Source organism: Mobula birostris, chromosome 1, assembly GCF_030028105.1.
Source record: "Mobula birostris isolate sMobBir1 chromosome 1, sMobBir1.hap1, whole genome shotgun sequence".
In the NCBI taxonomy this organism is placed as follows: Eukaryota; Metazoa; Chordata; class Chondrichthyes; order Myliobatiformes; family Myliobatidae; genus Mobula; species Mobula birostris.
In genome coordinates, this window is record NC_092370.1 from 128,729,491 (window position 1) to 128,746,313 (window position 16,823).

General features: G+C 40.1%; 1 protein-coding gene across 1 annotated transcript in view; it reads right to left on the reverse strand.

Annotated features, from left to right (window-relative positions):
• The window catches only part of atp6v1c1a (ATPase H+ transporting V1 subunit C1a), a 91,651-nt gene that overhangs the window by 60,437 nt on the left and 14,391 nt on the right, over positions 1-16,823 (reverse strand). Inside the window, exons 3-4 of the mRNA XM_072261951.1 lie at positions 14,572-14,639; positions 1,393-1,478 (exon numbers count right to left, since the gene is read on the reverse strand). Coding sequence (XP_072118052.1) covers positions 1,393-1,478; positions 14,572-14,639 — 154 coding nt within the window. The remainder of the gene's footprint in view (positions 1-1,392; positions 1,479-14,571; positions 14,640-16,823) is intronic.

Sequence of the window (16,823 nt, forward strand, 5' to 3'; positions counted from 1 at the left end):
TTTTATATTAGCTCCTAATAGTTATTAACAGAATTCAGTGTACACCATTTTGTTCTTTTGATTGACAGAAAATGAACAAAATCACAGATACCTAATGCAGATAATGGATTGCCTTCATTGTCTTCCTGCAATTTTTGAATATGCTCCGTTTAGAAAACAGTCTATGCCTTTATCTTTCTAACATATACTTCCATACACTGTCTGCCACCTTTGTCCATTTTCCTAATCCATCCTTCTGCAAACTACCTGCTTTCTCACCACTACCTGCTTCTCCACATATCTTTGTGTCATTTGCAAACTTCGCCATAAAACCATCAGCTAAATCAATGAAATATAATGTGAAAAGCAGTCCCAACACAGACCCCTGAAGATTACCACTAGTCACCAGCAGCCAACCAGAAAAGACCCCCTTTATTCCAATTCTTTGCCTCCTGCCAGTCAGCCAATCTTCTGTCCATATTGGTATTTTTCCTGTAATACCATGGACTCATCTTATTAAGCAGCTTCATGTACGGTACCTTAAAGGGCTTCTGGAAAATCGAAGTAAACATCCACTGACCACTTTTTGTCTATCCTGTCTGTTAGTTCCTCAAGGAATTCCAACAGATTTGTGAGGCAAGATTTCTCTTGAAGAAAACAATACTGGCTTCAGCCTACTTTTTCATGTGCTTCCAAATCCACCAAAACCTCATCCTTAATAATGGACTCCAACATCTTACCAACCACTGAAGTCAAGCTAATTGGCCTATAATTTCCTGTCTTTTACTACCCTCCCTACTTAAAGCAGGTGTAACATTTGCAATTTTTCAGTCCTCTGGAATCATTCCAGAATCCAGTGATTTCTTGAAAGATGGCTCCACCATCCCTTTGGCAACCACTTTCAAAACCCTGGTGGTCCAGGTGACTTATCTACATTTAAGGCATGTCAACTTCCCAAGCAAAACACCTTCTCCTCAGTAATAACACTACTCTCACTTCTGCCCCTTGACACTCCAAATTTCTGGCATACTGATGGCTTCTTTGAAGTGAACAATGATGTCCTCCATTTTTTTTGTCCCCCATTGTTGCCTCTCCAATGCCATGATAGGAAAGCTTCCCCTTGCTCCAGTGCATGATATCTGATTAACATCCCACTAAATGTCTGCTCTGTTACTGCATCTTAATTACATAATGGCTGCTCAGTATCATTGTTTCCAGCAAGTAAAATACGAACTGGACTGATCATGAAATTCCAGCATTTGATAACATTAGTCTCAGAGATGCAATAATCACTCATGCATGAACATGGGTGAAATTCAATTCCTACAACCTATTAAAAAGAAAGCAGGAATGTAACTGAAAGCAGGGTTAACAGCGCAAAATTCCACTGCGATTCAAGAGTTTTCTATTTACCTCCACTGGCCAAAAGGTTCTCTTGTACTTTGTCCCTACTGTCTTCCAACACATCAGCCATGTACTGGGCCACCTTCTTCACAACACTGAAACATTAAACAGATCATGGGTTATGGGTTTAAACAATACATTAGGGCAAATGCAACATGTACTGGCCTCTGCTCCACTGCATCCTACAAAAACATTGAGTATATGAACACATAATTGTGCTCAACACCATGATGATGTAGTGGGTAGCATAATGCTAATACAGCTTGGGGTTTGGAGTTCAATACCAGCATCCTCTAAATTTATACATTCCTTCCCATGTGCATTTCCTCTAGGTGCTCCAGCTTCCTCCCATAGTCCAAAGATGTATTGTTTAGTAGGTTAATTTGTCATTGTAAATTATCCTGTGATTAGGTTAGGCTTAAGTTAGTGGGTTACCGAGTGGTGCGGTCCCAAAGATTGGAAGGACCTGTTCTGCACTATATCCTTAAATAAAAAAAATTTACTATCAGGCAGGACAAAGCCAAGAGTAGAATGCCTCCAAAACTGAATTCAATAACCTGGTAATCAGTGCACTAGGAAATGACATGGAATGTTCAGAGTTGCAAAAAAAATAAAACCAGTACACTCAGGTCCTTTAGAAGACTGAAAAATCAAAAACCTGCAGATACTAGAAATCTGAAATAAAAATAGAGAATGCTAAAAACATTTATCAGATCAGCATATGTGGAAAGCAATACACTTCAGGCTGGAGAACTTTTGTTGGTTCTAGAAATGCTACCCTAGAACAGCAGAGGATGACGGAGTTAGGAGAAAGACATTCTGAAGACCAACTGATCAGAAACAATAAATAAGCCTAAAGATGTGGTTATTTTCAGAGTTGATGAGCAAGAATAACCAACATCACTCAATAATGGTGCCCCAAGAAGGGAACAGTCAAGGGAATTCCATTGACACGCGGATCTTCTCACAAATCAGCATCTTCTTCAATTATCCTTGGAACCGAGCACAACCTACCTCCAGTGGGTTCTGAGGGTATGCAAGTGACAGTGAAGCTGACATGACAACTGAAGAATCTTTCAGATGGGACATGAATTATAAGATAAGAGTAGCTTTATTTATCACACATACATCAAAGCATACAGTGAAATGCATTGTATGCATCAAATTGGTGAGGAATATGCTGGGGCAAGCTTGTCGCCACATAGCATGCCCACAATGTACTAACCCTAACCGTACGTCTTTGGAATGTGAAAGGAAAATGGTACACCCAGAAGAAACCCATGCAGTCATGGGGAGAACGTACAAACCCCTTATAAACAGCAGTAGGAATCGAACCCTGATTACTAATCACTGGTGCTTTAAAGCATTACAATAATAGCTACACTACCATGCTGCCCCCCACTCTCCTGAACTGCCTGAAAGGGCAGATGGGTAGGTAGTTGCAGGACCTCTGTACTGACTAAGCATGGACGAGGTGTACAAGGTGCTCAATACCATCCTAAATTTATCTTCTTCACCTAGAGTACTTACAAGCCAGGGAATCCCAACAGTCAATGGTGTTCTTGCATTTTCTCAAAAGGGACATTAAGCACAAGCTGTTTCTCCCCAGCCAACCGCCCCGCCCCCCCAAACCCTCTTCTCTAATGAGGTCTTGGGCATTATTTCAGAAGTCTGATAGCAGGCATGTGGAACAACATGACCTGGCCAGCACAGCCAGCTGTGCACAGCCAAGCCCCTAAGTGCCAACCTACAAATGGAAACAATGGTTTACTTTTCCTTCGGTGAATTGAGAATTGTGTAGATTCAGCATTGAGTTATCTTTTAAGTGTCTTGAGAGACTTGTTGTAGGTAGCCCAGACCTCATAAGATAGAGGACAGGGGGTCACCATTGCCCATTAGACAGAAATTTCACTCACCTCAACACTGAACTCATTCCACAATCTATGGGCTCACTTTCAAGGACTCTACAACTCGTTCTCAATCCATTTAATTAGGGCATTGATTAACTGGGGCAGCCAATTATTTGGGAGAACTCAAATAACAAAAACAAATCAAGAAAATAGCCACAATTGCCTTCATTTATTTGGGACACTATGCCACTTAATTGGGATAGGAGATGGTCAATCACATGAACTTGTGTGGCAGTTAGACACTGCACCATGCTTAGAGACAAGAGTAGCAGGTGATTGTGTTATGTTATTCATTTGGGCCAACAGACGCAGATTCAAAAAGCAGTCTTTTTTTGGATCATTTAGGTTTCTTTCATTTTGATTTTTTTAATATAAAAGTATTACCCTCATTAACCAAATTAAAAGCCATCTACCTAACACCCCGCATCATCAGCTGGCAGAGATGACCAGTTATTGAAATCTACAAATGGATGCTCGAGAAGAATGGGCATTACACAAGTGACAAATGGAAGCATCCCCAAAAGTGAAAGCATGAAGGTTGTGATGAACCCCTAGGTTTATCTTGCCGTGGACTGTCATTTTTAAGAGAGAGTGCCTGAGTGACGTCAGCCACCAGCTTTCTTGGCTCCTGTTTGATTCTTACTGAGAGAGAGAGAAGGCGGAGCTATGGGACTCTGCAGCTTGTTTTGAGTTAAGCAAGGACACTCACTCACACACAGTCAGTCGCAGTTGGAGTCGGACAATGGAAGGAAGCCAGTGACTAAGGGGTCACTGGTTGGAACTTTCGAGTGCCCCACAAGGATGGGTTGAGTATCGATCCAGCACATCGATAAGTGGCTATAACGTTGCGTGACTGGGGCAACCTTGTGGAATCTACCTATGTGTTAACCCTTGCCTAGGTGATAGTTCCCTTTGAAGACGGTACCCCTGTGATAAGCTACTATTGGTGATCATTCGTAAGTGGATTTGGAACGACGATGGGTAAAACCTACGGCGATTGTTATCCTGTTTACCACCGTTGAACGCGACATAAAGGCCTTCTCTCGATATTCACCTTGGATTACAAATATCTCTCACATCATTTAATCTGTGGATGAACTGAACTTTCATACCTTACCATCAAGATTTTAAGCCTGGTGCCGCCCCCCCACCCCCGAGCTCAATAGTTTGAGAGTTACATTTACACATATGTATACGCATAACACTTAACTTTTGATTATTCTTGTTTTAAGTTGCTATATTAAGTAGATACGAATAAAGATAGTGGTTTTAACATCAAAACCAGATTCCAGGTGTGGTCTATTGCTGCTGGTTCATTTAAACCGTTACGGGTACGTAACAACGTAAAGATCCAGATGTTGAAGAAATCAATGGTTTTCCATTGTAACTGGACAAAGTGTGTGTGTGTGTCTGTCTGTCAGTGGACCAATGTAAAAAAAAAAGTCTGAGGAGCTAGCCAAGAAACTGGTTCACAAAGATTTTAAAGCAACAGATGGTTATCTTCATGGAAATATCATCATCATCAGGTGCCGTGCCCAGTTTGAGCTTTGACTGCCATGGCCCACACACTCCTGTTTCGGATCAAGTGGATCAATTCATTGGTATTCATATCCAGTTCTCTGGCTGCTGTCTCCATCATCATTTGTCTTTGTCTTCCTCTTGCTTTCTTCCCTTCAATCTTTCCCATAATTACTGTGCGTTCTAACTCCTCTTTCCTAATCACAGGTCCAATTAAGTTATGTTGCCTTTTCATGATCTCATATTATTTCTTTGTATTTGTTCTGTTCATGACATCTTCGTTAGATATTCATTTCGTCCATGATATTCTTTGCACCCTCCTCAAAAACCACATCTCTGCTGCTTCAATTTGTTTCCTCATATTACCAGATATTCTGGGCAGTATGGAAATATAGACACATTAAATTCAAGAAAGCACACAGTGAGAAAAGTAGCACTGATACTGTAAGTGCAGAATCCTGGAAACCTACAAAAGGCCTCAACTTGTTTAAAAAGTTAGTCCTGACGAAGGGTCTCGGCCTGAAACGTCGACTGCACCTCTTCCTAGAGATGCTGCCTGGCCTGCTGCGTTCACCAGCAACTTTGATGTGTGTAACTTGTTTAAAAACTTTTTTTGCAAATGTTACCTACAACGCTAATATACCAGGCTACAAAACACGAAACACTATCAGGATCAAAGAAAGCAATGGATCTAATAATTGTGTTGTTCAAATACGCACGCTAGGAACTGATAAAAAAAATTGTTTGTTATTGGTAAGAGTGTTAAAACTCTTATGTTTTAAGGGGATAAGAATGGATAGTTTACTAATCAAGTACTCTGCCAGCATACATCCAATGAATGCCTGTCAGCAATTATGAATATACATTTCTATAGTACTGTAGTAATATTGATGTTCTAATTTGTTCTGTATTTCATTTAAATACTTAATTTGTTACTCAGTTAAGCAGTAGCTTGTCTTTTTTTTTATACCTTTTTAACTATTTCCATGAAACTTTAGATAATTAGTACACTTAATTGAGCTGAAATGTACTGGTCCCAATGTGTCCCAATTAACTGGAATCCACTGTACTTAATTCTTTTCTTTAAATTTTATGTTTACATAATTTGTTGCCTTTTATACATCGATTGTTCGTCTGTTTTTGTGTGCAGCTCTTCATTGATTCTGCTGTTTCTTTGTATTTAATGTGAATGCCTGCAAGAAAATGAATCTCAGGGTAGTATATGGTGACATACACATAATTCAATAATAAATTTACTTTGAACTCCACACCCACAACCTGACTTTACTTTAGTGATTCCACAATGTTATGAACTCACATTCATTCAAGGTCTCTACAATTCACGTCCTCCGTATTATTTATTTTCTTATTTATTATTATTACATTTGCATTTGGGAAAAAGACGACAGATTCGGAGGAGTGTGGAGGAAGCCTTCTTTGAATTTTTCGGTTCTTTTTTCCCCCCCATCGGCATCGAGAGAGTCAGGACTGCGCAGGCGTGTGATGTCATTGAGTGAAACGAGGAAGATTTAAAAAGACTCAAATCCTGATTCCAGTTTAATTGGGAGCAAGAAGACTGAGATTCGGAGCGGGATTGTGAAGGAAGCCTTTTTGGAATCTTTCGGGTTTTTTTCCCCCCATCGGCGTTGAGAGAGTCAGGACTGCACAGCATGTGACGTCGTGGAGTGAAACGAGAAAGATTTAAAAGGAACACAGCCTTATATAGCGGACAGCATAGTTTGCGGGCTGCGGAATGAGCAGGGAGCAGAGTGAAGGCTTAAGGGCTTTGGCTCAACGGGCTTAGGCGGAAACAGGCGAGGCGAAGAGGGTTTGGTTATTCATTTTTTTTTCTCCACTGTTATTTGAAGAGAGGGGGAAGTATGAGTGTGAGGGCAGCTTGTTGTTCTTAGTGCCGGATGTAGGAGGTAGTGGAGTCTCCAAGCCTCCTGGACATCCACATCTGCACCAGGTGCGTCGAGATGCAGCTCCTAAGAGACCGCATTAGGAAACTGGAGCTGCAGCTCGATGACCTTCGTCTTATCAGGGAGCGTGAGGAGTTGATAGAGAGAAGTTACAGGCAGGTGGTTACACCGGAGCCACGGGAGGCAGACAAGTGGGTCGAGGTTAGGAGGGGGAATAGGAAGAATAGAGTAATAGAGAGTACCCCCGTGGCTGTGGCCCTTGACAATAAGTACTCCTGTTTGAGTACTGTTGCGGGGGGACAACATACCCGGGAGAAGCAACACTGGCCGTGCCTCTGGCACAGAGTCAAGCCCTGTAGCTGAGAAGGATACGGAATGGAAGAGGAGGGCAATAGTAATAGGGGACTCAATAGTTAGGGGGTCAGATAGACAATTCTGTGGACGAAGTCAGGAGATCCGGATGGTAGTTTGCCTCCCTGGTGCCAGGGTCCGGGATGTTTCTGATCGCGTCCAAGAGATCTTGAAGTGGGAGGCAGAGGAGCCAGAGGTCGTGGTACATATAGGTACCAATGACATAGGTTGGAAAAGGGGAGAGGTCCTGAAAGAAGAATATAGGGAGTTAGGAAGGGAGTTGAGAAAAAGGACGACAAAGGTAGTAATCTCAGGATTACTGCCTGTGCTACGCGACAGTGAGAGTAGGAATGCAATGAGATGTAGGATAAATGCGTGGCTGAGAGATTGGAGCAAGGGGCAGGGACTCAGGGTTTTTGGATCATTGGGACCACTATTGGCGCAGGCATGACCTGTACAAAGGGGACAGGTTGCACTTGAATCATAGGGGGACCAATATCCTGGCGGGGAGATGTGCGAGGGCTACTGAGGTGACTTTAAACTAGAATGGTTGGGGGGAGGGAATCAAATTAAGGAGAATAGGAGAGGGGAGGTTGATGTAGGGGAAAAAGAAGAAGATGATAATAAAGTTGTTTGCTCAATTAAGGATAAACAGAGAGTGGGAGGTAGAGAGTATTTTTAAATGCATCTATTTTAATGCTAGGAGCATTATAAGAAAGGTGGATGAGCTTAGAGCATGGATTGATACCTGGAAATATGATGTTGTAGCTATTAGTGAAATGTGATTGCAGGAGGGGTGTGATTGGCAACTAAATATTCCAGGATTTCATTGTTTCAGGTGTGATAGAATAGGAGGGGCAAGAGGGAGAGGTGTTGCATTGCTTGTCAGAGATTATATAACAGCAGTGCTCTGGCAGGATAGATTAGTGGACTCATCTAGAGAGGCTATTTGGGTGGAATTGAGGAATAGGAAAGGTGTTGCGATGCTTATAGGGGTGTATTATAGACCACCTAATGGGGACTGAGAACTGGAGGAGCAAATTTGTAAGGAGATAGCAGATATTTGTAGTAAGCACAAGGTTGTGATTGTGGGAGATTTTAATTTTCCACACATAGACTGGGAAGCCCATTCTGTAAAAGGGCTGGATGGTTTGGAGTTTGTAAAATGTGTGCAGGATAGTTTTTTGAAGCAATACGTAGAGGTACCAACTAGAGAAGAGGCAGTGTTGGATCTCCTGTTAGGGAATGAGACAGGGCAGGTGACGGAGGAATTTGTTGGGGAGCACTTCGGGTCCAGTGATCAGAATACAATTAGTTTCAGTGTAATTATGGAGAAGGATAGGACTGGACCAAGAATTGAGATTTTTGATTGGAGAAAGGCTAACTTTAAGGAGATGTGAAAGGATTTAGAAGGAGTGGATTAGGAAAATTTGTTTTATGGGAAAGATGTAACAAAGAAATAGAGGTCTTTAAAGGTGAAATTTCGAGGGTTCAGAATCTTTATGTTCCTGTTACGTTGAAAGGAAAGGTTAAATGTGTGAGAGAGCCATGGTTTTCAAGAGATATTAGAAACTTGGTTTAGAAAAAGAGAGAGATCTTCAATATATATAGGCAGCTTGGAGTTAATGAGGTACTCGAGGAATATAAAGAATGTAAAAAGAATCTTAAGAAAGAAATTAGAAAAGCTAAAAGATACGAGGCTGTTTTGGCAAGTAGGGTGAAAATAAATCCAAAGGGTTTCTACAGTTATGTTAGTGGCAAAAGTGAGGGATAAAATTGGTCCCTTGGAGAATCAGAGTGGACGACTATGTGCAGAGCCAAAAGAGATGGGGGAGATTTTGAACAATTTCTTTTCTTCGGTATCCACTAAGGAGAAAGATATTGAATTGTGTAAGGTAAAGGATTGTGTAAGGTAAAGGAAACAAGTAGAGTAGTTATGGAAAGTATAACAATTAAAGAGGAAGTACTGGCACTCTTAAGGAATATAAAAGTGATAAGTCTCCGGGTCCGGACAAGATATTCCCTAGGACTTTGAGGGAGGTTAGTGTAGAAATAGCAGGGGCTCGGACAGAAATATTTCAAATGTCATTAGAAACGGGAATGGTGCCGGAGGATTGGTGTATTGCTCATGTGGTTCCATTGTTTAAAAAGGGTTCTAAGAATAAACCTGGCAATTATCAGCCTGTGAGTTTGACGTCAGTAGTGGGTAAATTGATGGAAAGTATTCTTAGAGATGGTACATATAATTTTCTGGATAGACAGAGTCTGATTGGGAACAGTCAACATGGATTTGTGCGTGGAAGGTCATGTTTGACAAATCTTATTGAATTTTTTGATGAGGTTACTAAGAAAGTTGACGAGGGTAAAACGGTGAATGTTGTCTATATGGACTTCAGTAAGGCCTTTGACAAGCTTCCACACGGAAGGTTAGTTAGGAAGGTTCAATCGTTAGGCATTAATATGGAAGCAGTAAAATGGATTCAGCAGTGGCTGGATGGGAGACGCCAGAGAGTAGTGGTGGATAACTGTGTGTCAGATTGGAGGACGGTGTGTAGCGGTGTTCCTCAGGGATCTGTACTGGGTCCAATGTTGTTTGTCATATATATTAATGATCTGGATGATGGGGTGGTAAATTGGATTAGTAAGTATGCAGGTGATACTAAGATAGGTGGCGTTGTGGATGATGAAGTAGGTTTTCAAAACTTGCAGAGAGATTTAGGCCAGTTAGAAGAGTGGGCTGAAAGATGGCAGATGGAGTTTAATGCTGAAAAATGTGAGGTGCTACATTTTGGTAAAACTAATCAAAATAGGACATACATGGTAAATGGTAGGGCATTAAAGAATGCTTTAGAACAGAGGGATCTAGGAATAATGGTGCATAGTTCACTGAAGATGGAATCTCATGTGGATAGGGTGGTGAAGAAAGCTTTTGGTTTGCTGGCCTTTATTAATCAGAGCATTGAGTATAGGAGTTGGGATGTAATGTTGAATTTGTATAAGGCATTGGTAAGGCCAAATCTGGAGTATTGTGTACAGTTCTGGTCACTGAATTATAGGAAAGATGTCAATAGAATTGAGAGGGTACAGAGGAGGTTTACTAAAATGTTGCCTGGGTTTCATCTCCTAAGTTACAAAGAAAGGTTGAACAAGTTAGGTCTTTATTCTTTGGAGCATAGAAGGTTGAGGGGGGGACTTGATAGAGGTGTTTAAAATTATGAGGGGGATTGATAGAGTTGACGTGGTTAGACTTTTTCCATTGAGAGTGGGGATGATTCAAACAAGAGGACATAGGTTGAGAATTAGAAGACAAAAGTTTAGGGGTAACATGAGGGGGAACTTCTTTATTCAGAGTGGTAGCTGTGTGAAATGAGCTTCCAGCAGAAGTGGTTGAGGCAGGTTCTATGTTGTCGTTTAAAGTTAAATTGGATAGATATATGGACAGGAAAGGAATGGAGGGTTATGGGCTGACTGCAGGTCGGTGGGACTAGGATAGGGTAAGGGTTTGGCACAAACTAGTCATAGTCATACTTTATTGATCCCAGGGGGAAATTGGTTAGTTGGTTAAATTGGTTAGCAGGGCCGAGATGACCTATTTCCGTGCTGTAATTGTTATATGGTTATATTTGCACAGATTGCCTTCTTTTGCACATTGGGTTGTTTGACAGCCAGTGTGTAGTTTTTCATTGATGCTATTTATTTCGTTGTTCTACTGTGAATGCCTGTAAGAAAATGAAACTCATGGTAGAATATGGTGACACACACTGTACCTTGATAATATACTTTGAACCCACAGGGCACAGTTTGGAGGCAAGAAAAACTGAACAAAATGTTAGGGCAGTAATGAAGCTTGGTTCAGCATAGACTATTATTGGACTGTGGTAGCACTGTAAACAAGATAAAAGGAATTTCTATGGCGAGCCCATTTTGAGGAGGGTGCTCTGCTGACCCTTCAAGGTGAGCATTTAAAAAAATACAGAATTTAAAATTACTGCTGAAATTAACACTGTAGAATTTGTATTGTAATCAAAACAGTCTAATTCCTTGGAAGCTACTCTGTAGAATTACCTCTTCTCTCTGAAATAATATTTTCAGATATAGGGTTTTGAATTTACCCATTAGGGAAGGGAGGAAACGTCGACTCAGACCATGAGAGGCCTGTGTCGGACATTTTCATGCCTTACAAGGCGCAGATTGAAAGTCTGTGTGGGGCGCCACTCCTCGCACAGACTAGAGCAATGTGTGACTAAGTGCCTTGCTCAAGGACACAAACACGCTGCCACAGCTGAGGCTCAAACTAGTGACCTTCAAATCACTAGACGAATGCCTTAACCACTTATAGTCATAGTCATACTTTATTGATCCCGAAGGAAATTGGTGACGACCCATCCTTGAGATAGAGGACTATGTTTGCATGTGGGTGAGAGGGAGGAATGGGGCTCATTTCGCTGTTGGTGCTTTGTGGCTTGGTTTGTTGCATGTTTTTCTACAGAGCATCGTAGGCATGCGATATTGGTGCTAGAATGTGTGCTACATTTGCAGGCTGCCTTCAGCATATCCTTGGGTGTTTTGGTTGTTAACACAAACGACTCATTTCACTATGTTTCAACATATATGTGATAAATCTAACTCTGAAATGTTTCTTGAACCCATACTCCTTCCCATTAAGAATTATTATTGAACTTTGTTCTTGATTACTAAACTGTGGCACCATTTTGAGCCAGAAAATTAAAGTTAGTGTGGGAAATTTGGCTGAACATGTATTTCTGATATTCAATTTGTTTTCATCACCAACTCATGATGTATCATTTTTTGGAATAAATACCATTAGTTAATAGTCTAATTACTATTGATATCTGTTATCAAAGTTGTGTATATCCTTAGAATAACCATACTTGTTAATCAAAAATATACCCTTTGCTTCAACACCAAGTTGGTAGATTTATTTAATCTCAGTTATTAGATTGAAGCCAATTGATTTTCAGAGAAGTGACTGGAATCCGACAGGGAGGTGATCTTAATTTTATTCTGTGATCAAAAATCTTTTACATCTGATTCCATCAAAGATTTTTCTCACTTTGATATCTATAACACTTTGATGAAAAAAGAATGCTGAACACCAGTTAAAATAATAAAATGTGACAAGTTTAAAATATTGGACAAATTGGGATGAGACAAAATTCAGAATGTGAAATATTCAGACAAGTCTTTTACTTGAACTGTACAAAAGGGAACATATTACACAAACACACACACAATACTGTGCAAAAGTCTACGGCAAATGCAAAAAACTTTTGTCAAGCAAAATTGCTTAAAAAAAATAAAATGAAAAGTTTCCAAGTATCAAAGAATTACCATAAAGAGCAGTAAACGGCAAAAAACTAAATCACTATGGCTGTCTCACTTGCTTCTGTCTCTCCAGGTAATTCCAGACAGCCTCGCTGATGTTGAAATCAAGGCTCTCTGGAGGCTATACAATCGAAAACCATATAAAATAATCTAAGGTGCCTAAAATTTTTCCATAATACTGTACATACCTTGATAATAAATGTATTTTGATCTTTGAAATAGTGCAAGGAATTTTTTAATATTGTATCTTTCATTATCTGTAATGACATAGTAAAAACAATAAAAGGGGTTCTGCTGAGGGAACTTTTGCAGCTAGTGACTAAATTAAAATGCAAAAGGTAATAATCTCCAGATTGTTATGAGCCATGCATAAATTGGCACAAGGTTAATAAGATCAGTGAGCTAAATGGGTGGTTCTAAAATTGGCGTGGGAGAAGTGGGTTTGAATTTGTGGGACTCTGGCACCAGTATTGGGGAAGAACGGAGCTATTCCAATGGGACAAGCGCCATCTGAAGCATGCTGGGATCAGGGCCCTAGCAAAATATAACTAGACTGTGGATAGGGCCTTAAACTATATAGTATTGGGGGGGAACGGGGGAGAAGGTCAGTTCAACAGCTTGGAAAAGTATCGATAAAGTAAAACGGAAGGAGAGTGCAGGAAGGATTACAGAAGTCTCCAGAATAAAGATTAAAAAGTTTAAAGGGATAAGAATTTAACTTCAGAGAACACGGAGACAAAACTGAAAAGGGTGACAAGTACAGGACTAAAGGTGTTATATCTGAATGCACACAGTACAAGAAATAACGTTGGTGATCTTGCAGCATAGTTAGAAAGTGGCAGGTATGACATTGTGGGCATCACTGAACCGTGGTTGACAGATCATAATTGGAATGGTGCAGCAGACTCAATGGGCCGAAACGCCTAATTCTGCTTGTCTTATACTTTACAGCCTAAATATTGACAACTGAGCATCAACCTAAAACTACATACTTAAATCTCTCGAACTGAGCTTGAAGCCAAAGTTACTGTGACTCAAAGGCCACTTGGCACCTCAGGTTTGATCAAGATTCAAGTTTGTCACTCGCACATTGAAACATGCTGTAAAATATGCTATTCGAATTAACAACCAACACACCCGAGAATGTACTGGAGGCAGCCCACAAGTGTTACCACACATTCCGATGCCAACATAAGCATACCCTTAATGCTCAGTAGGACAACATGGAACAGAACAAAACAGAACACAAGGAGCAGAACAACAGCAGCAAAACGAGCCCTCTTCCTCTCACCCAGCCAACCACATACACAGGCCTCTAACCCCAGGACAGGCCACCTTCTTCGGTCTCCAGTGGAATCAGCTTCACTGACGGTGGTCTCACTTCCCAGCAGACTCAGTTAGCAGACTCCGGGCTCCAGTCAATGAGCCTTGGCTTCTGGACTTCCAAATTGACTTCCAGGACACAAGGGCCTGCCAATCACTGAACAGCAAACCCACCAATCTCACCGATTGATGCACTAGTCATTTGAAAATTCAGCTAACCTTTTCTGCATTTCAGAACTCCACAATATCTCATCATTTTGATAATAACCTCCTTTTATCTTTTTGAGACACAAGAGACTTCAGGTGTTGGAATAAAGAGAAACAATCAGCAGAGGAACTCAGCAGAGCAAGTAGCATCTGTTAGTAGGGGGTGGAGATGAGTTGTCAATGATCTGGGTCAAAATTCTGCTCCTTTGATTTCTTTCCTTGTTGGAAAATCCAAAATTATCCATTTTGACATTACGTCAGATTTACCAGTTCTTTGTCTAGTCATTTAACCTATTTATAATCCACCTGTACCTATTATGACTTCATCAAGTCATACTGAGACAGGCCAGCATGCATGCCCTAACATAGATCTGCATTTTTTAAAAATTTAAGTCAGAATACATACCCAATCTGAAAATGACACACACATTTGGTTTCTGATGGGTTCAATTCACATAGCCACAATTAATGTGAACTGTAAACAGCAACCAGTTACTAGATTATCACCACATGTAATTTCGTCACTTTTAAAAATCAGACTTTCACAAAGGAACTGTCAGAAGCAATATAAATTCATCTTTAGAAATAATTTGACTATTTAACAAACTTACCTCTCAACAAAGGAGTCCAACTTGGCGAGTTCATCAGATAATCCCACCAAGACATCCAACGTTCCAACCTTTTAAGGGGAAAGAAAATCTCATATTAAAAGCAGTACAAAATTATGTGACAGCAGAATGGAAATTAAGATCCCAAACAATCAATAGCTTCAAAGACAATTGTTTTTTGTAGCTTTGAGCATTTCTACATTTTTCTTCCACAAAATGCCACCAAAAATTTCCACAAAACATTTAATGATATAAATGTACAGTCTGACCAAGCCTAAAATTACCAAGTGAATGATAAAAATGTGGAATCTAAAAAATGAATAATTTTACAAAATGCATTTACAATTCTCTGAATGGCCCTAAAGAAGGGTCTCGGCCTGAAACATTGACTGTTTATTCCCCTTCATTGATGCTGAGCTCCTCCAGCACTTGGTGGGTGTTGCTGTACAGTTCTGTTTATTTTATTCATAATTCTCCTTATTTGAAATAGTTTCAACATTGGTTTAATAACAGCAAAAACAAAATTAATAGAAATCTACACAAAGTTCAAAGTAAATTTATTATCAAGGTACATATATATCACCTTATACAACCCAGAGATTCCTTTTCTTACAAACATGTTCAATAAATCGATAATGGAATAATAACCATAATATAAATCAATGAAATTCCACACCAACTAGGCTTTCAGTGTGCCAAAGACAAACTGTGCAAACACAAAGAAATAATAATAATGTAATAAGCATGAAATATCAAAAACATGAAATGAAGATCCTTGAAAGTGAGTCCAAAGGCTATAGGAACATTTCAATGATGGGGCAAGTGAAGTTAGCCCTTTGGCTCTATGGCCTGGTGGCTAGGGGTAATAACCATTCTTGAATCTGGTGGTGAGAGTCGAGGCTCCTTTATGTTCATAGTCCCCAACTTTGATCTCAAATCATTTTTGTGGACTTCAGCCAGGCCTGTTTGAAAGAACTCCCTGCCCAATTACCATCAGCATATAACCTGCAGCTCCAGAGTCCCAACACACCATATCACTGTTATACTAACATAAACAATGGCTACCTTTCTATGCCCAGACCACATTTCAGGAAATGTGATAACTTGGCTGTCCTCCTCCTACCTGCATACAGACAAAGCTGAAGAGCAAGACTCCAGAGATTAGGACAACAAAGAGGTGGTCAAGGGTAGTAGAGGAGTGGCTACAGGGTTGCTTTTGAGTCAGTGGACTGTGTCATGTTCAGGGACTCATTTGTGGATCTGAATGAATACACCATAGTTGTCATGGACTTTATAAAAACAGTCGTAGACGAATGTGTAAATCATTCAAAGTCTTCCCTAACCAGAAGCGCTGGATGAACTATGAGATCCGCAATCTGCTAAGGGCCAGATCAAAGGCATTCAAGTCTGGTGATCTAGAAAGTTACAAGAGGTCCAGGTACGATCTCCAGAAAGCCATCTCATAGGAGAAGTGGAAAATCCAGACTAAACGTTAATCAATGAAAGATGCTAGACACTTGTGACAGGGCTTTAATGCTTTCACCTCTTAAGTAAATCTAAACTTTGTTTCTCCAAAATTCTCAAATTCATTAAACAAGATTTTTCTTGTGGCGCCATAGTTTTCATGCAAGCTCATGAAACCTTATACTACCATTCATGTAAGTGACATGTTTGGAGGCAATCTTTTTTCAACACTAACTAAAATTGCCCACCTTAGTCAAAATAAACATGAATAGAGTGTCAAAACATTGAAGGAAATCATTTTGCTATGACAAATTTAATGTTCAAATATTGTCCAGGATCATTCAGGTTATGTAAAACTTCGCATTTTAGAGGGACATTTATTTTGGTATTACTGAAAAGCAATTAACAATTCACATCAACAATCCTATGGTAGCTTTGGAAAAATTAAACAGCTGCACATTTTATAATACACTGGAAAATGGTGGGGTGGTATTGAGGAAAAGTTTCTGATGGAGATCAAATTACAAAAGGTAGGGGAAGGGTCGTGATGCAAGGTAAAAGAGAACAGCACAGAGTAAAGATTATGGAAGTGGTATAAGATAATGTGTTGAATGCCAAAGAATATTCTCACCTTCTGGAAAGGAAAGCAAGAGTAACAAAAAAGGGAAATAAACAGATTTGTCTTCAGGTCTCATCGACAATTTGCAGGGTAGTGATCAGTGAGGTAAAAGGATTAAAGAATACCTTTGTTACTTGTACATCAAAACATAATGTCATTTATGCTACAAATA